General features: G+C 43.3%; 1 protein-coding gene across 6 annotated transcripts in view; it reads left to right on the top strand.

Annotated features, from left to right (window-relative positions):
* Positions 1–6053: 6053 nt before the first annotated feature.
* Positions 6054–25957, top strand: part of SMARCAL1 (SNF2 related chromatin remodeling annealing helicase 1) — a 41966-nt gene continuing 22062 nt past the window's right edge. For 4 of the 6 annotated variants that reach the window (XR_013922292.1, XR_013922293.1, XM_080346993.1 and 1 more), the window contains exons 1-9: positions 6462–6606; positions 7086–8028; positions 8712–8762; positions 11428–11688; positions 12883–12933; positions 17093–17273; positions 18259–18409; positions 21221–21379; positions 22274–22339. Coding sequence is in view for 4 of the 6 variants with exons in the window: in XM_080346993.1 (XP_080203119.1) it covers positions 6568–6606; positions 7086–8028; positions 8712–8762; positions 11428–11688; positions 12883–12933; positions 17093–17273; positions 18259–18409; positions 21221–21379; positions 22274–22339 (1902 nt within the window). In the remaining 2 variants the exon portion in view is untranslated. Of the gene's footprint in view, positions 6114–6461; positions 6607–7085; positions 8029–8711; positions 8763–11427; positions 11689–12882; positions 12934–17092; positions 17274–18258; positions 18410–21220; positions 21380–22273; positions 22340–25957 lie in introns of those variants that run through there. The other 2 variants (XM_080346995.1, XM_080346994.1) reach the window with 2 other exon arrangements.

Genomic DNA, 25957 nt, shown 5'->3' with positions numbered 1-25957 from the left:
TCACGATTTTCACTGTGATCAAAATGTGGAAGTACCCCCTCTAAATAAAGGTGTGTGCATTCCCATTGCCTATGACTCCTGTTATTTATAATGAGAGACATACAGCACCGCCCAGGCAGGCGGCAGCAGCTCCCAAGAAGCACGCTGCCGCGACGCTTCAAGAGCACTCCCTGTTGTGGAATAATTGCTATCCCAAGGAGCCCAGTGGCAGTCACTGGGACAAGCTGGTGGCAAAATACTGCAGCTGACAGCAAGGGCTTTCTAGATCAGGCTGCTATACAAAACATAACAAATCACCTTGTGACTCCCTCCTTCTGCAGAAGATGAGACTCCCAACATAAAGGAAAATAATGTCTCTTGAAGGAGGAGGCTTAACAAGCTTAAGCACAGTCTTCAAGTTAAGTGTGTGCTTAAGTGTGCTGTTTGCCAAGGCCAGTTCCTGGCTCACTTTCCATGTGCTGCATTCATGGAGGTTTCTAAGATGAGAGCAACCTTCCTGCACTATTGATTGAGTGAAGACTGAGACAGAAGAGAGTCCTGTGCTGAGTCCACATTCCTAATTAAAGCAGTGGTCTTGTGCTGCTCCCGTCTAAGTCACAGCAGAGGATAGCAAACAGTTGTATCAGAACCCACTGTAATCTCATGGCTTTTAGAAAAGTCTCAGGCATGCCACATCCCTGGGTCTGTCTCTTGGAAAACCCCTTGGCATCAGACTTTGCATCCCACCTAAGTCCAGAGCTGCTCTGCCAACTCCTCTTGGTCTGGAGTGTGCTTGGAGATCCCCCCAGGAGAGACACTGCTGCTGTGCAAGGGCAAAAGATGATTAATATTACATTGGTGGTGAATTATTTAACATCAGTGACCTCTGATGCTCCTGCTTAAAGGATTTCTCCATATCTCTGGGTCTCTCATGCACCAGGAAGAGAAAGGACAGAAAACTGTGGCTAGGTTTAACAAACAGGATCTCAAAAGTTGGCTTCACATCAATACTAAGGCCATAGGATCAGCTGCTTATTCTGAGTTTGAAAACCAGGCCAGTAATTTAAGCTCCAGAATAGAACTGGGAATGCAACTTTGGTTTGTTTACCCTCGTTTCCTAAGGTAAATAAAGCTTATGCAGTTCAATTCTGTGTGCACACAAGCCTTTCCTTCTACCTTTGCACCATTCTGCCAGTTGAACCATATTTCACCATGATAAAGCTCAGTTGTGCAGAGCAGAGGGATGTGCTCTGCCTTGAACTCAAGCACATCAGAAGACACTAGAGAGTTCACATCGCTGGTGCCCTCACCTCAGCTGGATCTCAGCTCACGTTGTGCTAAATGCTGGTGACACAGAAGCTTTGGAAACACTGTTTGCATCTCAATGTAGGATGTGGGCTTTTTTTCTCTTTTAAATCTTTGTTCTGGTTGCCAATGAACTGCCCCCCACACCTGGGCTGTGTTGCATAAAAGATCAAGAGTGGGCTCAGCTTTGCAGCAGCCCTGTGAGTGTGGCAGTGGCCTGGCAGCAACAGAGAGTCCATGTGCTGTGCAGACCATTGCTCTGGACTGGAGCTGTGGAGAGGAATCCAGCCAAGAAGGACAGAAGGCAGAAAAGAGACCCTGCAATCTGTTGGAGGGGTTGTACTATAAACAAGAGCAGGAAGGCTCCAGCGTGCCAGGGAAGAACAAGCTGTGTAGATAAAAGCGGCTGCTTCAAAAGAGTGGAGAGTGACTAATTTTTCTTGCACCAGGTGGTCAAAGAGCAGGGGAAAAAAGTGGTCTTCAGTGAGCTGGCAGTCAGAGGAGGAGAGCAACCTTCTCATGCTAGAAAAGCTCACAGAAAAGCCTGTGCAGGTCTTCTTTCATCTGAGTTCCATGGCAGCTGGATTCAGTAAACTGCAAGCTTTTTCTTTGGTGCTACAAAGACACTCAGGCAAAGGGCCTCATTCAGAGTCAACTTGTGGTAGTGGCTGGGCTGTCAAATGGGCCAGCAAGTCATGGTCGTCAATGTGCCTTGATGGCAGAGGGCAAGTAGAGGGGATTAACAGCCATCGAACAAAATAAATCCAGGGAGAATGGGTACAAGGGGGGATGCAGGGTCAGCTAATGCAGGTCCAGCCCCAAGCACCCCCTGACCCTCTGAGCCTGCAGCTCTGGTTCCCCATTAGGGAACTTCAGTCGTGCTGAGGACCCCGAACCAGAGCAGAAGCAGCACAACCCTGAAGCCTTCCACCTACAGAGGACAGGTGCTGTAAAAAGTATTCAAGTCAGACCCCAGCAGCCCACACAAAAGGGTTTATCCAACTAGAAGCAGCTGTGTCAGTCCAGGGACCCTTCTCTGACACTCCTACCTCAAGACCTTCCCTGAAGAGCTGACCTACACATGCCCAGCCACTTGACTGGTTTTAGCTCAGAAAGAACTGATAAAGCTCACGAGCATAGGATTAATTTATTTCAGAAGGTGCAACTACAAGTTCTCCACACCCAGTCAAAGACTGGCACATTTGGGCACTCGTAATAGTATCTCTGAGACTGGTGTGGGCTACCAAACCCCTCCAGGAAGCTGGGACATCTGAGGGCCATCAGCCTGGGCTGATTTCCAGTTGTCTGCTGATGGCTTTGCTACACAGAGCAGCTCTGTGTGTGATTCAGCCCCAGCAGAGTGTGCAGGCTGGCCACACATCCAGGATGAAGGTGGCCAGCTCTGTCCATGTGGAGAACCAAAAAGCTGTGTTGGCAAGGCAGTGGAGTGAGGTGAATATATGCACCATGACAGCAGCAGGATCTCCAAAGAACAGCTCAAAACCCCTCAGAGGACAATCTATGAGATTCCAAAACAGCTCTGGGGTCTTGGGTCGCTCATATTTCAGCTATTAGCTGCTGCTTATACAATATGTATGATGCATGGCCATGCAGTCCTGTCCTCATTCGGGAGTCAGCAGTCAGGACCAGCTAGCCCAGCCTATGAGAGGATGTCTGGAGCACGATCCAAATGATGGGAAGATCCCAGTAAGAACAGCACCAAGAAACACATTTCCTTACGTTTTTCCACCTATGGAAGCATTTTTTCAGAAGTGGGTGAACCATTTCCTCCCTGGCAGAGCCAGGGTGTGACAACCCCTCAAGTCCTTCCAGGATTTTCTTTCTGTATCTCTGCTCCCTGATCGAGGATGTGGAGGGGGAGTCCAAGCCACTGCCAGAAGCATGTTCTGACTGAAAGGACACCTGGAGTGCTACCAGCAAACTGCTCGCAAACGGCCTCTCATTTTGTAGGTCTCTTCTCTGCATGGCTGGGCTGCTACTTGTGCCCTGCTGAAGTTGTGCCATATGGAGCAAATGCTTCAACGTCTGTCTGTGTGTCTGCCTGACTGGGCAACCCAAGAGCTCTCTGCAAATGATGCTCTGCTCCCATTGTTTTCATGGGCTGGGGATGGTCCACAATAGAAGCTTTTCTCTGTGTTTTTCAAGGCTTCTTTTGGTGTTGTTTGTGTGTGTGTGTTTGTTTTTTCCCAGATCTCCCAAAGCATAAGGAGCCATCACCAGAAACCTGGAACTGGATAGGTGCTGGGGCAAGAAGGTGGCTGGAAACAGTTAATATAATGGAGTTACACTCTGCATGTTCTCTCTCTCTTATCCATATGTGACACTGAGATCTGATTTGGCTTTGGGCAGCTAGAAGTATGACAAGAAGGATTAAAAAAAAAAGGTCTCTCATCTATTCCTTTCTCTCTCTCTGCTGCATAGCCAGCTGGAGTCTGCTGCCTTGCAGGGAAAGAAAGGGCAACGGCAGAGGATCTGAACAGAGACCACGGGAATGAGATCCTCTCCTGGCAAACCCACTCATCTGGTAAAAGGTTCAACTTTGACTGTTTTTCCATCTTCCTAAGAGAAGATGGGATAAAACTCTGGCCTCAGACCTTTCCTCAGCCCTGTGGTTTTCTTTAAAAGCGGCCTGTTTGTGAGTGTGGCACGCTCACATCTGTGTGTGTGCAATTCCCAGGTGAGTAACTCACTCCCGGGGCTACACTGTGTGTCAAGTCGCACCTCGTTCTTGCTGCCTGCCTTGTTTTCCTTGGGCTGACGAGCTCCTGACTAATGGTAGTCACTGCTGCTTAATCAGAAAGCAATTTAAGGATAACCTTTTCTAATTAACCAGCAGAAGGAAGAATGAATAAACTGTGAAACAGCCAGCTGGCTTTGGTGTCCCCAGCCAAAGGGTCTGTTAGGTGAGAGAAAATGGCATCTGGGGACAGGGATGGTGGCTCCAGACCTGCCACTGGGCAGCGCAGTGAATGCCAGAGGTGGGAAGGGGTTATGGTGCTCCCCAGGGTCTTTTCTCTGCTTCATCCCCAGGTATTGTTCTGGTCATCCACACAAGGATCATGACTGTCCAGGAAGGGCAGCTTGATGTGTATAATCAAGGCACTTGTATAATTAAAATCCTGGCAGACCCTTTTATTCAGAACTTTGATGCAAATATGAATAATCATCTTGTTATGGTGTTCACAGAATAACAGCCCAGGTTGGAAGGGACATTGAAATATCATCTTGTCCAACCTTTTGCAGGAAAGGGAGCCTAGATGAGGTGATCTAGCACCCTGTCCAACCACATCCTGAAAACTGCCAGTGACATGGACCCTACCACATCCCTGGGGAGGTTGTTCCTGTGATTGATTGTTCTCAATGTAAAAAAATTCCTTCCTATATCAAGCTGAAACCTCTTCCAGTGCAATGTGTTGAACAGCACGGGGCACACCATCGATCCCTGAGGGACCTCGCTTGTGACAGGCTGCCATCAACTGCTCTCCCCATGTGGACAGGAAAAGTTATTCTATTGTAGAAGGTGACCAGGTTAGTCTGGCATGATCTACCTTTGGTAAATCCATGCTGGCTTTTCGCAACCACCTGCTCCATTTGGTTTGTGACAGTTTCTAGGACTTGCTCCACTACTTTCCCAGGGACTGGAGTAAGACTGAGTGGCCTGTAGTTTCCTGGCTCCTCTTTTGGGCCTTTCCTGTCAATAGCTCTGACATTTGCCCCTGACCAGTCACCAGGGACATCCCCCCGTCTTCACCACATCTCACGGATTACAGACACCAGCACTGCACCACTGTCAGCTACTGCTCTTATGTCCCTGGGGGAGGTTCCCTCCTTGCTGCTCACAGCAGTGCTGTCCCTCTTCCTCACGCCATACTACCATTCTTTATTCCTCACTTAAAAGCCACACACCTTGGCGTGACAGGTGTAGGAAACTATCATCTTGCCAATGTAATAGGATCAGGCAGGATCTCTCAGCCAAGCATATTTTATTAACCATTTTGCAAACTCGGGTGTTCTACCTAAGGGTAGGCACACGGAACAGGGCAAAAAGACATTACTCATATTCCTCAAATCCCGGCCACAAATTCCATCCTGTTCCCCAGGGGCTGGTACCACCAGGTTTACAGACTACCTGACACTTCCTAGATGCCCTGCCTCAGTTTACCTATCTCACTAATCTAACAGCCCCCCTCCCCATATTTAATGATTTCCATTTGAAGTATGGTTTATTGGCTTCTCTGACTGACCTTCCCCCGAGTTTAACTTTTAACCACAGGAATAACTTTGGATTCCGAGATTAGTCCAAGGAGGCTTTGTTTTACAATCAGGATCTGATAGCCAGACATCCCTCAGCCCCCACCTGCTGCGGTCAGGCCTCAGATCCCCAATTGCGAAAACAATGTTCCTGCTTCAATAGCTCCTTGCCCAGGCCCCACACACACCGGAGGCAGCCATGCGGGGAGCCCTGCCCCAGCCGTGCAGCGCTGGGACCTCCCTGCGCCAAAGCCCCCGACCACGCCGGCATCAGAGTCCCGCACCGCGCATGTGGGGCCGAGCCAAACCCCTCCGAGGGTGACAACGGGGGGTTCCTACGGCGACACCACGCAGCTCCCAGCGCCCCTAAGATGGCGCCGCGGGAGGAAGACTACATTTCCCAGCGTGCCGAGCGCCCCGCGCACCCGCTTTTAGCGCCGGGCATGCTGCGCGTGCCGGCCGTTTAAGTGCCGCCGGGCGGCAGCGTGAGGGCTGCTGGGAGTTGTAGTCTGCGCGGCTGAGCGCCCTGTGGTGGTATCCCCTCGCCCCTGCTGCTGGTGGGTGTGCGGGCCTGTGGGGAGGGGATGGCGGTGGGGCTGGGGCTCAGCCCGGCGTGGGATGTAGTGGAGCCCGCGGGGAGGGACTGCGGCCTGCGCCGGGATCCTTGAGCCCCAGAGGGGTGGCGGGTGGCCCTTGAGGACGGCGGGACCCCAGCTTGCAGGGGTAGGGCCGGGCCCCCGGTGGAGCTGGGGACAGGAGGGCCTGGTGCCTGGCAGAGGAGCGGGGCAGGCTCCCGGCCTCACTTCGTGCAGGGCAGTGAGGAAAGTAGGTCGCTTGAGGGCTGCAGGAGGCGGGAGCCCCGCGGGTGAGGCAGGAAGTAGCTGCAGGGAGAAATGGAAATGCGGTGGGAGCCAGGGCCTTGCTTTTATCAGGAGGTCCTTAGCCTGCGAGTGGAGGTTTCTCAAGGCAGAAGCTGACTCTGCCCTTTGGGATTGAGTGTGTATCTGCTACATGCCGAGATGCCCAAGAACTGGAAGGTGCTCAGGAGAGGTGGGTTGTTGTCCCATCTTTGCCGTTAGGTTACGAGAACTATGAAACGCTTCCACATGAGACTGTGCAGAGATGTGTTGTTTTGCCTGTGTTTGCTTTTGCAGGGCTGGCTCTGCAGTGCAGGGTGTCCATGTGCTTGGCTATTTTATTAGTTCTGCTAGGAGTTGTAGAGAAGAGTGTACAGAACTGTAGTGGAATAGTGGTTTTCTCCTTTTTTCCTTATGTTTTATCAATATAGGACTGGCATACAAATCCCCAGAAGTGGCTGTCAGTATCTCCTTGCTGATAATGGCTCAGCATTGGTCTGACAGCTTTGCTGTATCTGTACTACTAGGTTTTTTTGTAGGATCAGTTGCAGTAATACACAATCACTAATAATATGGAGTTATTGATACAATAAGCATTTTTGAGGTGAACAGATTTGAAACTTCCTGTCTCTTTGTTTCCCTCTTTTTTTTTTTTTTTTTTTCCTTTTGTAGGCTGGCCTCTATTCATGTAAAGAAGCAGGTGCCTCTGTTATTAATTCCCAATGCAGTTTTGATTCAGATGTATTGTTTGAATTATTGAAGATGTCATCAGGCCTTACAGAGGAACAAAAGAGAAGAATTGAAGAGAACCGCCAGAAGGCTTTGGCTAGGAGGGCAGAGAGGCTTGCAGCCCAAAGAGGTGGGCAGGTGGGGAGCGTTGGACTTCAAGTGAAAAAACAGTGTCCAAGCAATCAGGGAAACTTGAAGCAAGAAAACAATCATGTCAGGTTTAATACCCAGCACCAGCAGAATCCAAACAGTCCTGGGGTGCAGAAGAGCTATCTTCAGAAAGATTATAACCATTACACTGCAAACCAACAGATGGCTGGCTCATGTGGAGAGCAACAAAAGAATTGTTCAGAGGACTCAGAACAAGCAAGTGGCGTTAAGCAATTCCCTACAACGATCCCAAATTCTCTGAGTTATTCCCATAAACGTTACTTGGATGCTCGTGATCAGCAACAAGGACAGCAAGCTTTAATTAATCTTGATACATTCCAACAGCCTGAATGCTACCCAGCTTTCAAAAACCCTACGGAACCATCTCATACTAGAGTAATTGATAACAGGCACCCTGATGGTAGTAAAGATTTACAAAGTCAGAACAAATCTGTTTCACCACCAAGTAGCACCAACCAAAGTGATTCAGAAATGCTGATAAACAGACCGACAGAAAGAGAAGGGGGAGGTTGTGCCTCTCAGGCCAGCGGTAAGATGCAGAAGTTGACCAGCTCTGCTGGTGCAGGGCCCACCTTTGAAGCCGCCTCTTGCAAAAAACCAAATAATGTTACAAAAGGAAAATGTGTAAAATATGGGGAAGACCGATTCCAGGTTGAAGTAGGGTATAATGCTGAACTCATTGCTTTGTTTAAGAAGATACCAAGCAAAAGCTATGGTAAGAATTGATTGCTTGCTGTTACCTCTGTTTTAACTTGAAGTTTCAGTGTCTGCTGGAACTGCAGTTGCTATATACTCTTAGCAGTGCAGCTATTGCTGGGGTGGAATATGTGGTATTAATGGGGGTTTGGAAAAGTAAAGACAGCTGAAATTGGAAAGAAATTCTGAGCATAAATAGCTTGAGCTTGGATTTAGCCAAGGAATCAGAAGCTCTGTGTTATGAACAGTGCTTTGAGAAGTTTAGTGATGACAGCTGGTCAGAGTCTTCTGGGAGTGAAGGAAGAGACACGGTATTCATAAATTGGTATGGGAAAATGGGTCACTTCAGCTGTACTTCGGAGTTGATGAGCTAATCCTGTTAACTGGGTTACTGAGAACAGTGGAGTCTCCACCTTTTGACTTCCTTCTGGTCTTTTCTCCCTGCCTTCGTTTATGATATTCTACTTCTGTTTTCCTACCATGTGTTGCTGTTCCCTGTGAATGACTGCTGCATTCTTGTCTTAGTGTTGATGCGTCCTATGGCTTTTTTGGTGTCATGTGGCTGTAAACTTGAGTATACTGTTTTTCAGATGTGTGCCAAAAAGTTTGCATGAGTAGATTGAATTCTCTCTTACCTCGCATGAACATTTCACAACAGCACTTTTTTCTACCCCAAATGATTCATATTCTGCTCTATTTTAGATCCTACTATGAAAAAATGGAATTTCAGCTTGGAAGATTACAGCAATTTCAGTAAGTAAATGAATTGTTGAATGATAAACAATCCAAATCTTCACCCCCTTCCTCTCCCTTCCGTAATTATTATTTGCTTTGTTATTGTCTGGAGTAATAAAAGCAGAGCTACTCAAACAGAGCACTCATCTTTTAGGCATCTAGCTCATAAGATTTTTCTGACACTTGGTAGTTGATTAGAGATAACTTTAGTTTTTCACATAATCTAAATGCCCAGCGTAAGTTTAGTTTAACTTTTTCTGCCATTGCTGAATTTTTCAGCAACCAACAAGACTGATCATAGGAAAAAAAGTATCTGCTGTGCAGGTACTTCATATGAGTCTGTATTGAGAACTGAATGTGTTCCACCGTCTAATGCATAGTTTCTAGGTCCATTCATGTATTCTCTTTTTAAACAGCTTTTTATTTTTTTAACATATTTTCCTGTTAATTTGGGGTGTCAGGAAAGGAAAAAGGGCAATTCTCTAGGGCTCTGAGTGAGACTGAAAATGGATTTGCCTTTTTTTGGCATAACAAGGATGGCTTTATCTTTTTTTCTCTCCTGTCATTTTGTTCTGGAAAGATTGAGAGGTGATAGAGGCAAACACTTCAGGTAAGCTTTTCAAAAGCACATTTTATTGAAGCAAGTGATAAATCACTATTGATTTCAGTGGGAACAGAATTAGGCCTATGTTGAGCACTTTGAAAAACCCACAGTTGAGTGCTGGTATTTTAGCTTCCCATGTGGGTTGCCACACATTTATAATTTAAATGCTGCTGGTTTGCTTGAAGTCTATCAAGTACAGATGAGAGCAGAGTCTCTGTACCAAGGAGCTTGCAAATGAAGAGGATGTTTTTTAGAAATCAGGCTTTTTTTCCTTAAAGCTATCAAATGTATGAGTTCTGTGTGGAAAGTTCTGGTTTATAAGGGAAGAGAATATGTGATCAACATTGGACCCTGAGAAAAGGGAACTGGCTTAAAAGGGCCTTGGTTTGAAGTCTTGTGTTAAAACAATTATTTTAAAACTTCCCACTGTTAATTTTGTTCTTCTGAATGATGTTGTCCTGTATTACTTTTCTTTCTTTGTACTGTAAACGTACAGTCAAGCTTAGAAACAGATATAGAAATATAATAGTAAAGTATGGTGGTTTTTTTCAGTTTCTTTCAGTTATTAGTTGTAGAGATGAACTCTAACTACACCATGCTGAAACAGTAACATCTAAATTCTTTTGACTGGTGCATTGGGGAGAGAAAATCTAAATTGGTGATTTCCTATTCCTCTACTTTAAACATTGCTCTCACTTTGTGCTCTGAGACTTCTTTGGAGTGAAAATCTCAAATGCTTGGGTTTATTTTGGAAGTCACTTATTTTAAAATAATAAAGGTTGAAGAAATCCAGATGGCTTAGTAACTGGTTAGGAAGAATGTGTCTGAATTTGCTTCTTTTTCATTTGTTTTCCTTTTCAAATCTGAAACCACCGAACTTACATTTTTTTAAGTTGTTGCATAGCAGTAAGCTGGACTATTTAAAAAGAAACAGGGTGGATCATAATGTGCAGCTTAAACCTCAGAGGATTAGTTCACCTGGGCTTAGTCTGAACAGCTGCTGGATAGGGGAGGTTGCCTCTCTTTACAAATACAAGGAAGCAGAATGTGCTTAGTGCTCTTGAGTCTAATGGACTCTGGAGATGGTAGTGAATCCTTGTATTACTGCAGCACATGTGAGCTGGAGTTTTGGGGAAGAAATTCATTATTTTGGTGCTGTGAATATACAATTTAAAAATGGTTCTTGTTCCTTAACCATCACAGTTCATCTATAATAATAAAGACAACATATGGGTAGAGATTGGCAGAGATACTCAGGGAAAAGTGGGGTCTTTATTAGTGTGGATAGCTGTGGTCTCAGACTAGCAGCTATAAAATGCTGTATCCCTTTTCTTCCCATGCCCTGGCATCATGAGGGAGGTGGTTGCTGGTGATCAGTAAGATGGGAGTGCAGATGGCTGGAGAAAAGTACAAATCTTAACTATAAGACACAATAGAATAAAGGATGATGGCCTTAAGTTGCAACAGAGGAGATTTAGGGGTTTGGACTAGATTATTTCCTGATATCCTTCCTGTAGTATTGTGAATATACAGCATTTGTGCTAGATGAGATTGCATATCAGACATTGATGTCAGGCAGGAGGCAGATATTTTTAGAGTTTCTCCTTTGCTCTTTGCAGACATACCTTCCTGTCTTTTCAGGCACATACTATTGATCACCACACCCCTGTCACTGTAATTTTATAAGTGAAAATGCTGTATGACTATGTGTGATTTACTGCTGAATGTGGTTCTGCAGATTGCCTAGTGAGCCATGTTTTGGAATTGCTGACAGACAGGGATCTTAATGCAGTGAGCATGCTGGACAGGACCTTGTTCACCTATTGTCACATGTTCTCTCTGCCCCTGCTGTGTTCTCTGTGGAAAATCCCATCAACCTGCTCCTCCAGACCATCTCTCTCTTCTCTTTGTCCCTGGTAGTAAAAGCAAGGAATTGTCATTCCTTTTAAACTTGAAGGTGCATGGTTTGTTTGTCATTCTCTTGTCCCTTTTCTTCCCAAAGCATCCTGTGCATTTTTAGTTTATTCATGTTCTTTGTTATTAATTCTTTTCTCTGTTTCACATGTTTTTCCTCCCTAGTGAAAGCAGCAAATCAACTCTCGTCAGTAATTCTGGCACCACTGGAAGGAGAAAATGCAATTGGCTTGGCATCAGGCTCTCATTCTGTTGGCAGTAGAGTTGATGTGAAATCCCTCTTGAAGATGTGTAAGAACTGGAAGAAACCCTCAGCCCTTGTCAAAGGGAAATGCGTCCTGATCTCTCGCTTGCGGTTTGAGGTTGATATTGGGTATTCTGCAGAAGTGATTGGAGTGTTCAAACAGATGAATTCCAGAAATTATGGTAAGTCTCTGGTTATTTCTGCTTTATTCTAATGACATTGTTGGAGCCACTCTTGAAGTGCTTGTGAATGCTTCAGAGGAGAGAAATTGTGAGAATCTATCCCCCGAAATAACTTGAGAGAGTTTACTTTGAAGATTTTGAGAGCTCCTGTATTTCTGTTATATTGCTGTATCTGTGTCCTACTCTTTGTGCCAGAACATGTCCTCTTCTGGGCCACTTAGCTAAGGTGATATTTGAAGACTTGGCATCATTACATTGACTGTTGAGGCAGGATACACTGGTAATTTGCCAGCAGTATGGAGGCCATGCCTAAGTTCTTGTTTTTATTATCAAATGCAGTTGGACATTCTCATATTTCTACTGCTTTACTGTCATGTATAAGGGCGGCAACTGCCTGAGCAGGTTGAGTTTACCAGCAGCTTTACTGGTATTTTTGAGACAGGTTGAACTGTAGAGCACTTACGTTTGCATTCAAATTTCAATGGTAAATAACCAGGTTTTCCCCACTTGTAATGTGGCAAATGAAGCACAGCATGATGAGGTGACCTGGGCGGTGTCACAGCATGTCAGTGACAGCATGGGGAACAAATCCTGGAGCTCTTGTTCTTTTGGCAGGGTCCTGCTTGGCTCATTGTGTCTTCAGCTGACTCTAACCTTCCCTGGAAGTTGTAGGCAGGTGCTACTCAGGATAAACCTGCCAGACAAGTCTGGCGTTCATGTTACGTTTTGGGTATCGGCATATTGGGGAATTTCTTCTGTACCATCCTGAGCACGTGGTCTGTACGGTACAGAGGTGCAACTCAAAGTGTTTGTGTTACTGACCGAAGTCAGAGTTTGTTGGTTAACAAACAAGAACCTTCTTGCGCATTCCTCATCCCGTCTTGCAGTGAAGAGGAAATGGTTGCTGAAATCCTTGGACAGGTGGGTTCTTTGTGATAGTTCATTAGCAGAGGCTGACCTTGGCTTGTGCCATTGATGCCACCACTTCTATATGTGTGCTCATACTTTTAAGTCTTCTCCAAACTGTTTGCTTAATGTGAAAGCAAACAGAGGAGAATTGATTGCTGGACAAGGTAAGAATTCTTTTAAAGCAATTCTGAAATGCAGAGTATATGAATGGATAGCCATGTGTTTACAGAGGATTCGGTCTTTTAAAAAATAGACTTATTACAGTGTTTGTTGTAACTGTTGCAGATATGAACACCAGAAAGTGGAATTTCCTGCTGGAGGACTATCCCAAACTGAGTGAGTAGCTGCATTTTCCTGGCTATGGCTATTTTCTGGGGAGGCAAATGAATTCTAACTTCACTTCTGGGGAGGCAGATGAATTCTAACTTCACTTTTTGGGCTAAGGAGACTTTTGCTCTAGGGAGATAAGTTGCTAATGAACTGTGAAGCAGATGTCTTCCTGTTTTCTCATTTATGCTGTTTGCCCAGACTCAAAACTTTATAAATATGTGTTGTTAATGGAAATCCTTTAGTGGCCCATTGAGAGGCTGGCTCTTTTATCAGATTCTGCACTGAATTTCTGTGCCATTTCTTAGAGCATATGTAGATATTTACTATCACAAAGTTATTTTTATTGCTTATAAAAGCAGCTCTACTTGAACTAAGGAGTTGCAGGAGAATGGATTCCTCTGTTCTCACTTGCCAAATTTGAAGAGGTCAACAGGATGGCTGCCAGGCCTTCTTGTCCTTACAGAAATTCTGTCTTACTGACCCTTTCAGCTGTCCTTACCGTGTGCTCTCCTCAGTGCCAGCCCACCTTGCTCCCTTTTGTGTGTATCAGTTCATAAACCGACACAGCCACCCCTTGCTTAGAAAACAAACACGTATCAGGCTGCTTTAGTTCCAGTTCTTCATTTTGGTTTACTACAAGATTAAAGTAGTGTGCGGTGTTGTGCTCTTTCACACCCAGCAAATTTTGTTTTTCGGGTTAGAGCACTAGATTTTCAAGTCAGCTGATAATTTCTGTAACAACCAGTTCATCCACTGTGGCAGTCTGGATGATTGTCTTGCTGATTTTCTTCAGCCTCACATGTTACTGCTGAGTCTTTAACTGATGCATGAGGCAGGTTAGAATTCAGGTTGCTTCCATAGCTGAGTTGATTTTGAGGCAAAGAAGAAGAGCTGCTTGTTTCTTTTGCAGAAATGTGCAGATCTGCTTGAAGCAGAATTTCATACTCTACTAAAATGTTTTGGTGTTGGTTGATAGATGTTTAAAAGAAAGCTTAGCAAAAAAGTCTTTTTGAGAGAGCATCATACCTTCCCTTGCAAGAGGAATCTAAGCATGTGGTGTCTCTAGAATGTTCATTTCTTGGTAGAAGTTGACTGGTAGATTCCTGCCTTTATGCGTCTGTATAATGCAGGTGAAGCTGTGACTCACTGAAATGAAGTGTAGGGCTGGGGTTTTTTTTCGTCTTTTTTGTTTGGTTGTTTGGTTTGTGTGTGTTTTGTTTTGGTTTTTTATGGATGCCACTTAGAAGAATCTAATCTCAGCAACTTGCTCTTAGCATATCTGCTTCTTAGTTTTTTATGTTAGTAGAGTTTATAGAATACTTTGAGATCGATAGCATTGTACAAGTCCTAAGTGTTAGAATTATTATTTATTATCCCAGTTGGCCTGTTGTGTTTGCCTTGGTAGTTGTGTGAGGGTATGCAGCTGTAGAATTTGATCGGGATAAGCTTCAGAAAGATAATAAATGAGGTGCTTTACACTTGTGTTTAGGAAGTGTGGCTGAGTGTTTCAGAGCTGAAATGCTGTTGCTCAGAGTAGTTTTTCTCCAGCATGGGCTCTTGCTTCCCTGGGATACTGAAGCATGTTTAATAATTGAGTATCTGCATGCTCCTGTGATGCAGGTTTTAATAACACTAGTAATGGTTGTAGGGCTGAAAGCCACATTGTGGGGCCTTGTAGGAATATCAGTTCATGAAAATGAGTGTTTCGGGGGGAAGACTATTATGAAGCTCCAGGATTGGGGTGTTGACAGGCCCTGATTTCCATGAGAGCTGATGATCTCAGTTTTCTAAAAGAGTCTTTTGTACATACAAAGGGCCTGATCCTGTAGCATGTGTGAGGTAGAGCAAACACATCATCTCCCAGTTTGTCACTCTGTTGGCCATGCTTGTTGGCAGTTGTGTACATCACATGAAGTATTCAGAATCCCATGGATCAAAGGAAAGCAAAAAAAAAAAAAAACCCTCTGTAAATGTTCTTGCAGGATGTAATTTGGGAGGGCATTTGAGGCTCCTAGCATGTGCCTTTTTGAGGAACAGCATTCACTTTGTTCCTGTTCATTCACCCACATCAACATGAGGAAAAAAAAAAAAAAAGAAAATAATTTCAAAAGCCTGGTTGCCATTTCCAGCAGAGATATCTGTTAGCTGAGAACTGTTTGTAGAGGTTAATATCTCTTTGCCTAGTTGCTCAGTTATATAAAGGTCACTTCAGTAAAAAATGTCTGTTGGATGAATCATGCTGGTGGCAGATATATCTTAATCACTCTCTCAGCTCATGTACAGAACAATAGCAACAGAATTATCAGTGAGCAAATTGTAGCAATTATGCTAACACATAGCTCAGTCTATGAGTGTAATAACAAGCTTGTGCTGTACTTTGGTGGAGAGAGTTCCTGCTGTTGAAGAAGTAGAAATTGAACTGGAGAGTTTTAAAAGTTTGGTCATTGCCCAACCACAAATGGAAGTATTTTAATATGTATAGTTCTTGGAATTGTTTCCCCCCTTCATGCGGCATGGATCCATCCTGCTTTCTTCTTGGAGATAACTGAATTCTGGAGGAGCACTTACTGCTGGTATAGCGAGTTTTTATTTCAGTTTGCATAGCTCTGATTATTTCTGCAAACAGAGTTGGTTTATGTCTTCCTGACTTCATGTACAAATCAACCACTAAATAATAAAAAAAAAAGCTTCCTGGAATAAAGGATCTGTGTGCGTGCATTGTGTTCCTAGTGTAAAGGTGCCTTTTGTTTCTCAGTTGGTGGTCAAAGACTGACTACTAAACATGTTTTCCTGGTCCTAGCTCACTGCATGTTTTAAACTGGTATTTGTTTTCATAGAAACTTGCTGTTGGACTAAGGAGAAATCTTTTGGGGATGGGATAGAGGGATTACTGGAGGGGACTGAAATAAGGTTGTGTAGGAGGATAATTGCCCTGATGCTTTCCTTGTTGTGACACATGGGTTAAAAGGATGAAGGCCCTGAGGTCTTTGCATCACAGAGGTTGGGGATCCCTTTAGTTCAACCAGGAAGGTTTTGTGCTGCAGCTAAAGTTGAGAAGCTTCATGAAGGAAAGCTAGTGTATGAAGCTAATCCTAAAAAGAAGACAAAAAGTATTTATAAGACTAAAAACAGTTGTCCACTTTGTACCCATCAGATCTATGCTCAAGATGAGGGTGCCACCCACACGCAACTTTATACTGATCACTTTGAGATGATAAAAATGATTGCAGGGAAAAGTAGTCCACCCATCAAACCTCTACCTGGCATGAATCCTTTCCAGAAGAATCCCAAGCATGCATCAGTGCTTGCAGAAAGTGGAATCAACTATGATAAGCCACTTCCTCAAATTCAAGTTGCATCCCTCCCAGCAGAACGTATTGCAAAAACAGTAGTGCTGAGGGACTCAAGTGTCTGCTTGTGGGCTGGTTCTAGGCCACAAGCTACTTCGGTCCAGGAGAACAGCAGTGGACACCAGCTGAGCTGGGAGATTCTGTCGCTACCATGTCTCTGAAGGATGGCAGTCAGAGTGCTGCTGATGGTGGTACAAGAACAGTTTCTCTGAGTCTGGAGGTGCATCCTGTTTTGTTATCTGAACATGGTCAATGAGGGGTGATAAAGTGGAGGTAGGGCCAAACCTGTGTGAATTTGAGGAATAGGAGGAGAAGAAAGTTTCAAAGCTGAAGATGTATGATCTTATGTAGGTAACTGTGTCTCAAGTCATTCCTGAAGGTGGAGACCTCAGAGGTCTCTAATGCAGAATCCCAAGGTCAAGCTAAAGATGCCCCTGCCTTTTAGGCTTTAGGAGCTCTTTTGTCCATATCCATACTTTTATTTCTGCGTAAAGTGTGCCCTAAGCTGCCCTCAGTGTGAATAATCCAGCTCCAGCTGTATTAGTAGCAATCAACTCTGAATGATGGCATCAGACTTTCATTTTTTTTTTATAAATGAGTCTAAATATGAGAGGAGGAGATGTGATTCATCATGTGGTTCTGAAATAGACTTCAGGGAAGAGGCCAGGCCAGCACCTGTGCATGATGCAGTGCTTTCTTGAGTTGGTGCAGGATACGAAATAATATCGTTGATGAAGTTGAGGGTTGCGCCCTGATATCCCTAACATGAGTTGTATGTTGCCCTTTCTCATAATAAACTACTCTATTCTTTGCAGTGGAAGCGTTACAGAGCCTTGTGTCAGTAGAAGTGGAGCCACTGCCTGAGGCGGTAATACAAACCTTTGCAGCTCAAATACAGAGATCTACATCACAGACAGACATTCCTGATGCTGACCTTTCAGTGGTGGACTCGGAAATTGTGACGAGCCTCATGCCCTTTCAGCGGGAAGGTGTGAAGTATGTCCTTTTTGCATGCTATTCCAATCCTTGCCTAGAATTGTGTGCTTTATATTGGTGCCCAGGCTGTATTCTCTTCCATGGAGGACTCCACATTTCTCCAGAATCTCAAGCTGTTACACTCTGGCACTCTGGGTTCTTGGATGTTTGGTATTATGTGGTTTGTTTTGTTGGGGGCTTTTTTGTGGATTTCTTTTTTTTGAGTGACACATCTTTTCTGTTCCTAGCTAGAATTCTTCATCATGAGTCAGGAGGAAAGTAGCATTTTGCTAGTCTCATAAAATTGTTCAAATGATACATCTCTGATCTCCGTCTTGTGATTCAGTATGTGCCTAGTTTTCATATGATTTTTTTTTTAATTTTATTTTGTAAGGGTGGTTTTTTGTTTTTTGGTTTTTTTTTTAAGTGCATCTCTTTTGTTGTTATTCTTTAAACATTAACCACACATGAGAAAGTGTCAGGAGATGGGGCTCAGGCCCTGAAAGAATTAAAATGAATAATTGTATGTAGAGGTAGACTTTTAAATGTCCCTGTCCCCATCATATATGGTCATTAGTTGTCGACTTTAAGATGCAACCCAGAAAACTCTATACTTACTGCTGGTAAAGTGACATTTCTATCATTTCTATTAGTATTTTCTTAGCTCAGCCAGGGTGAACTCTGGGACAGAATGGGAGTAATATCATGGAAAAAATGTGCTTTAAATAATTGTAAGGTATTGAGTCTACTCCTCATATGAAGTCAAGATCTCTAAGGATTGGTCTGAACTGCTCTCTTCAGGAGCTTCCAAGCTTTGAGGCATTTGTGAGAGCTGTTCAGTTGTGTTAAGACTAATGGAGAAGATCCAGGTTTACTGAAGAACTCAAATCACTTTCAAGTGATCCACATTATAGGATTGGTGATGAGTTGTGCTCATCTTGGCTGCCAGGACAGGCAGTAAACGATTTATTGACTATTACTTATTTTCCCTCTCTATTTTCACCAGTTTTGCAATTTTAAGAAATGGACGTTTACTTCTCGCGGATGACATGGGCTTGGGCAAGACCATCCAGGCGATCTGCATTGCTGCGTATTACCGGAAGGAATGGCCCTTGCTGGTGGTGACTCCTTCTTCTGTGAGATTTACATGGGCAGAGGTACTGTCAGCTTGGGCTTGTGCAGGCGGCTGGTACAGCACGTGTGATGGTTATCTGTGTTGCACTGTACAAGTTAAATTTTTAAAAGATGTATATTAAGGGGGAAAAAAACCTAAAAAGTGTACTAATTTAGCATCTTGAGGGGAGGAAATTGCTTGGCATTGGCCATGTAGTGTATGCCTATTTTATTTCTTTTTATTGGCTGATTTTCTTTTGTGATCCAGCTAGTCTGTTGGAAACAGGGAGACTGAGAGAAAATATCTCCTCTTACCATCTGTCAACTTTGTTCCTGCAAGTCAGCTGGTTCCAAGGGAGTATTTTACACATCCATGTCAAAGACAATAGTTGAATTCAAGCAATTGTCTGTTGTCTTCAAGCCTTTCGTAGCAGTATTTGCCAGTCCATTGGCTAGAATAGAAGCCCAGATGCTGGGCTTCTCTGCTCTGTACAAGAGGCCCCATTATCATCATTAAGTGTTTGTCATAATACATCTTTTGACCTGTCCACTGTATGTTGCTGACTCATTTGAATCCTTTATTAATGTGGATCATCAGCCCAAGAAAGCTTCTTTGGTTGGGAAATGTATCTTGAAATACATCACTATCATGGCTTGTATGCTGAGGCTGTTGGGTTGCCATAGGCTAGTGAAATGTTCACTGTGGGGAAAAAAGGGTGAGCCAGAGGTTTTGGGTCAATAATTTCACGTCTGAGCAGGAGAGGGTGGGAGTTTAGCTTTCCTTGGAATGTTGTGTTGATGAGAAGTGTATTGCTTGGGATTTGCTGGTTTTGTGCTGTAACCATGTTACTAGAGCATCTTGGCATGTATTTTCACCTCCAGCAGTACAACAAAATATTGAGTGACAAGAGAAGAAAATAGTTTACTTAACAAGGGAGTGATGCTCATCATGTTTGATACTTCAAAGGCCTGTAGGCCTCTGGGTCAACATGCAGCCTGAATCCATGGCTTCTGTGGGACAGCTACTGGGAACAACTTGGGGTCTGGTTTCCTGAAGCACTGGGCACCTGCAGCTAAACTGCTTCACAAGATTTAAGCAATATAAGGTGTTTTCTTTGAGTGCTTGATTTCCTCTTCCTTCCCCTACTCCTGATTCTGCAGAAGGCTATTGTGGAGATGTTTTGTTAGGACATTCGCTTTAAAATGATCTGTGTTGTTTTGTGGGTACATGAAGGATGCACATCTAAGGAAAATGTGTCACAGAAAGTGGAAAAAGGTGGAGTTTATTATGGTCCATAGTCTACATTTTTGCTTTACTTGTTTTACTGTAGCAGTAGAAGCTTTTGTGGTGTCTCCAGAGCTGAATTATCAGAAATTGTCTTCCTTTCAGAGTTGCTTGTGTTTTATTTTGGCTTTCTGGGCTCAGGCCTCTGAGTGCTGTTATATTCAAGGTGCCATTGGAAGCTAGGAGAAAGATATAAGGTACTCTTGGGTCAGAATTACTGCAGCTATGTGCGTTTGGAGTTCAGCATTGAAACTTAAATAATTAACAGTCAGGACAGTTTCAAAACATTTATTGTGGACAAAGGTCAGGATCAGGTGAGAAATATAGGATCACTTTTACAATGTGAATTAGTCACAGCTAGGAGCTTCCAGATATTTTCCCATTGCTGCCAACTTTGTCTGTGTTTTGGCTTAGAGTCAGCTGCATGTTCTTTGGGCTCTAGCCTTGTCTGCTTGTTGGCTCATTTTGGTCATGATGCTTAGGATAAGTGTTGAAGGATAGTTAATTGTTAGTTTGTTACGTAGTGAGAAATGTGAGATGCTCATAGTTAACTCCTCGGGCTGCTGCATGTGGTTGCTGAACAGAGGAGAGGATTTCCACAGGAGACTAAGATGCCATTTCTCATCACCGCTCCTTGAATACTTTTCTGTAGGGACTGGATCCCGATTGCTAAAGCCCTGCCCTGCTCTCTTCAGGGCAACATCAGCAGAACTCAAATGTTGCAGAGAGGTTGATGTCACTGGGGACACAATTACAAGGGTAATGGTGGGTGCTCAATAGTGAACAGGTAGGTTTGGAGCTCTGGTGTGTGGAGCATTTCAAGAGGTTGATTTGAATGACTATCACCTCATGTATTTCAGCTGCTGTCACAGAGCAGCTGGTGTGTTGTCAACTTCATATTTTCATACTTGTTTGTTTTGTGTGGGTTTGTGTTTTGTTTTTGTGGGTTTTTTGTTTGTTTGTTGGGTTTTTTTTGTGCGTGTGGTTTTGTTTGCTGGGTTTTTTTTGTTTCTGTTTGGTTTTAGGCTTTTTAAGAAAGAGGGGCAGTGAAAGATTTTTTTCTTGTTGTTGACCTGGATGAGTTGTACTTCATCCTCACATAGAGTAAACATTGCTGTAGTGAGAGATGTTTACAGCTTAGAAGTCTTGTGTTTCACAGCCTGAGGTTTCCTGTTGAGTGGGAAAACTAAATTTCCCTGTCAGTAGTGGTCATGGCATTCTTTGGCTCTTGGCATAGCAGGTAATGTTGTCAGGAGGTCATGCACATTTCTGCTACAGATCAGTTTGGGTTTTTTTCAGTAAGATGCAAGAATAGAGCATGTTTGAGCCTTGCTAAGCTGTGAAAGGTAGATTTGGCCTTGTAGCTTGAGTTCTGTTCTTGATCTTCTCAGGACTAGGGTTGGTGCCTTGGGAAGGCTGCTTACAGCAGTAATGATATTGTGCTCCCAGCTGGCATCTGATGGTGGGTGGCATGGCTCCATGTTCTAAGCACTCATGAGTGAAGTGCTTTGGGATTCCAACAGAGGACTTAAGCACCTAAATGCAATTAGTTGCTTTCCTCTTCCTCCAGGCATTTCACAGGTGGCTTCCATCTTTGAGTCCAGATAGCACCAACGTCATAGTGACTGGCAAAGACAACATAACATCAAGCTTGATCAACATCATCAGCTTTGACCTTCTCAGCAAGATGGACAAGCAACTTAAAAGCACTTTCCAAGTAGTTATTATTGTAAGTGGTACTCTAAAATTTCAAAGTTAATACTGGCCTGGAATGTTTTACCAGCCTTGAGCTGGCAGATGTTCTTTCTGTGTGTATGTTCAAATTTGGACCCTGTATATCTTTTTACAGATGAGAATAGTCCTACTGAGTGCTGAGCTTCCCTGCTTTTTCTTCCAATTTTCTTTTGATGTCTGGGAACATTAATGTAGCTTATTTGTTAATCAGGAGAGAGAAGGCTGTGCCTGAGAGGCTAAGCAGTTGTATTGTCTTTGCATGCATGGTTGCTTGCTCATCCACATGTGGAAAGATGAGAATGTGCCCTTGGTGGGTGCCGTTTACTTTTCATGCCTAAGTTCTGCGTTGATACAGCAGGAGAAATGAAGCCTGTTTGGGGGTGATGTCTCAAGTAGGAGGCTGTTATCCACCTGGTGAGCCCTATCAGCAGAACAGTTGGGTCCTAATTAGACTTCTTTTTTTTTTCCTTTTTGTTTTCATTAGCCCCTTATTTAGGGAAGTGACACTGTATAGGCCTCCTATGTTTGCTACATTTAAAGGACACATAAAGGCAAATGAGTATCGGTGGCGGAAATAATAATTTTCTTTCTCCTTCCCACTCCTGCCCCCTTGGCTCACTTGTTTGCAGTCGTTTGAGATTCAGGGCTTTAAGGTTTGATTTCTATTCCATTTGCTTGCAGCTGTGAGTTTGAGTGTAGGAAGCCTGCTGTTCCCCATGCTGTCTTTTCGTTTACAATTTGATGTGACTATCCCAGTGTTTGAAATATCCTCTGGGATGAAAGGCTTTTGTAATATTAGATAGCTGAGAATATTGGGAATTTGTTCTGTTAGCCTGGAGCTGGACTATGGATCAGAACTGTCTTAACTTTCATGCTTGTTCTGTTTCAGGATGAATCTCACTTCCTGAAGAACATAAAAACTGCACGATGCCGAGCTGCCATGCCTCTACTCAAGGTGCGTATGCTTTTTGCCAAACCTCCAGCAGCTGAGGCTCCCAAAGCAGTGTTGCTCCATTTGCCAGGTCTAGGAGCCAGCAACTGAATTATCTTGTGCAAGTGGAAATCCAGGCAATGTTTTAGATTCAGGAGCAGAATTTGTCTCTGGCTTAGCCACTTGCTTCTGCACGAATGTTAGATGGTAAGACCTAACAAAAGAACTTCAGAAGCTCCCTTGATCTAACTATGGTACTGCCACTGATGAATTTTGTGATAATGGGAAAAATGGAATGTCAAAACTTACTGAGTGTACTCAGGGAGAGTAGAAAGAGTATAGTAGTGTCAGTGTAAGTTGTTTAATGGAAATAATTATTATCAATTACGTCTTGGCACCCAAATCACTGCTGTATATCAAAATGACATTTGTCTAGGTCGCTTCCTTGGTTTTGGTTTTGAGCTCTACTGTGTTACTTCAAGCTTCAGTGTGTTTATGTGGCTGGGGTGCAGGAGCCCTCCTGCTGGTTAAATGGACTGAACTAGCAAGGAATGACAGAATGGGACATTAGCAAGACAAGTGGCCCACAGAAGGGAGGCCACATTCAAGTATGTGATAACACGAGAAATATAAGTTTTAATGTCTGCCTGTTGTCCTCGGATCAACGAATTGAACTCTCCCTGGTAGCCTCTAGCAGATTAAAGTTACAAGTGGTTTCTCAACACTGCAGAGTCTGTACATTAGAACAAGGTAAATGCAGTTCCTCTTTAGCAATTATCAGGAAGTGTATATAAAGAGAAGGTTCAGCCTTTATAGCAACCAACTTTTATATGCAAGATTCTTAATGGCAAGCTGAAGGTGGTTGTCCTTGAATAACTTAATTGCTCTCTTTAAAGGCCTGACTCTTCTCCTGGCTTTCAAATCACTTCAGGCATTTAATGTTTGGAAACTAAGTAGGAGGTCCAATTTTATGAGCAGTTTGAAGTACACTAATTAGAGTGTATGTCTGAAAATGGTGAAAAAAAAATTAAAAAAGTTACCTTATTCCAAAATGCTCAAAAAGCAGTGTCATTCTTTCCTACTTGTAGCTTTGTAAGGATCAGCTTGTTGAAATTATTTCCAGGCTACAAGATATGAGCGTGAAAGATGGTAGCTGTTAAGCAGAGGTTAATTGCCTGTATGCACTTACTGAGAATTTACAGTTTTATGCTGTCACGTCACTGGTCTTAGAGAATTGAGAACTGGTGCTTCTGAAAGTGAATTTTAGTCTTATGAAAGGATTAAGAGTTTCATGTTCATATCATGCATTATCTTACCTGCAAACAGCATACGTTACCAGATGTTTCATGCTGGGTGTTCTGGTAATTTTATTCTCCTGCTTGATGACTATAACTTCTGAAGCAAGTATTTGCTGTAATAGCCACTCTTCTTGCTTTCCAGCACAGACTTTTTGCTCTAAAACTAGCCCCTTTGGCAGCTTTGTCTTCAACTACTAGTGAGTCTTGCTGTGTTCACTACTGGCACAGCACACCAGAGCACTGCTTTAGTACTTGAAAGAACTGCCAAAATATGAGAAGTTTTCATCACTTGAATACTGGATTTAATAACTATACTGTGTCATCTTTATTGTAAATAGTCAATGGGGTAAAAATTGGAGTATCTTCAGTATTTTACGTGATACTTTGAGATTATTGAATAAGAAGCATCGATAAACATTCTGCTGAGGATAATATTCTTGCTCTTGCCTTCTTTATGTTAAAAGGATTAGAGCAGTACTGGGGCTCTTAGAAGAGACTGAAAAAAAATTATCTGTGCCCATAGGCAAGCCCTTGATAGGTGCACTGCTTCAAGCACCTCAGTCCCTACATTAAGGTCACAGTGTGAAGCCATGACAGTGCTGTAACCAGAGCCCCTGGAGCCAGTTCATACCTTGTCTACCTTCTAACCATTGCCACTTTTGTCTGTTGTTAGCATTATATTACTTTAAACTTTCTGAAACTGTCATAGTTGCTTATATTTCTTGCAAGGTTCCCAATATGTTAAAGTGTAAAAGCTTAGCCTTGAACTGGCTTTTAGGGACAGAAAAAGGAAAAACAAATAAAAATCCATCCAACCAACAACAACAAACAAAAAACCAAACAAAACCAAAAAGCGATTCTTAGTCCTTACATGCTACTAAGATTTATGAGTCCATAATGACACTGGACAGATCTAAGTTAAAATGTTTCTGAGCCTGAAAATTTCTGTCACTTCCATCCATACTTAATGGCTTCTTTTTATCATGCTAGAATTTGTTCCTGTGACTTCTCTATTTGAATAATAAGTAAAACATAAAAATTGTTGCGAGTGTTTAGAGAGAACTGCACAATAATCAGATTAAATCAATACCTTCATAATGACGATGACTTACCTTGGATATTAATTTCAAATCTGCCTTATTAGTCAGCCAAGCTGAATCCTCACCTCTGAAATATTTAACCCATGGTTACAGCATTTAAAGCCTCATTTTAGTTTTAATATCTGACATTGACCAGTTTTCAAAATAAAGTGGTTTTTTTAGCCACCCAGCAATAATTCATATTTTCCTTCTCTCTTATATATATTGTGGAACAAGTGTGGTATGGAATTGTCAAGCAGAACCATGTATTAAACGTGTGGCCAAAGTTTGTCAGTTGGGAACTTCTAGATATTCTTTCAATATTAAAAACTCCACAAACTGTGTGTGTGTGCAGTATTCAGTGCATGTATATGCAGTATCTCTGTGACATATGCAGCTGCTACCCTGACAGATTTAGGAAAGTTTTGCATGGGACAGTGGGGGGTGTAACTAGAAAGAAGTTTTAGTGCACTTCATGATGGCTGGATGTATGCAATGACCACGCTCACTACCTGGTACCTTGCTCCAGGATGTCATTAGTTTAGAGTATGTATGTAGACAGGTTGTGCCCAATTTATTGTTATTGGACAAAGCTTTGGGAGGAACTTGGTAATTAGGCAAACAGTAAGACAGAGGGAGCCACATTTCTTATTCCTTTCATATTCCCAGTGGATGTGCAAACTTGCGGGTGTGCAGACTTGTACATGGGGAAGAATTCATCATCTGCTTACATGGAACCAGGTGGCAGAGTTTGTACACAGTCTTGTGTGCCTGCCTGCAAAATTATGGAGGTGAGTGGTTTGAAAGCTGTAGTAGAAAACAGTCCTTTGATGTTTTGGCACGTGGCAGAAAAATCTTGCTTTCATGCTCAGCCAGCTTTCACGCTGGCCAGTTTGTGCTAGCAGCTGCATGAGATCTGTCCCAAGGTTCAGCATCTCTTATGGTACTCAAGAGGACTAGAAGTTCTGTGTTCAAAGTGGTCTGTTTGTCATGTTTCCACACACTTCAAAGTGAGAATAGCCTCATACTGTTGGGATTTGCTTGACTCCTTATTTTTAGGCCTGGCTTGTCTCTGCCCCTCATCTGGAGCTGTGGCAATCAGTAATAGGACCTACTTTTTAGCTTGCTGTTTTCTTTAGTCTTGTGATTGGGACTAAGTTCTCCTGGGTGTACTGACAGTATTGATTGTTCCCTTCACCTTTGCCCTGCATCTGCCACCCTCAGAGGCAGAAAGTGTCTTGATGTTATGCATTTTGTAAGCATTT

Source organism: Nesoenas mayeri (assembly GCF_963082525.1).
Source record: "Nesoenas mayeri genome assembly, chromosome: 6".
NCBI classification, from domain to species: domain Eukaryota; kingdom Metazoa; phylum Chordata; class Aves; order Columbiformes; family Columbidae; genus Nesoenas; species Nesoenas mayeri.
Note: the sequence above shows the minus strand (reverse complement) of the source record. Positions and strands in the feature narration are given on the sequence as shown.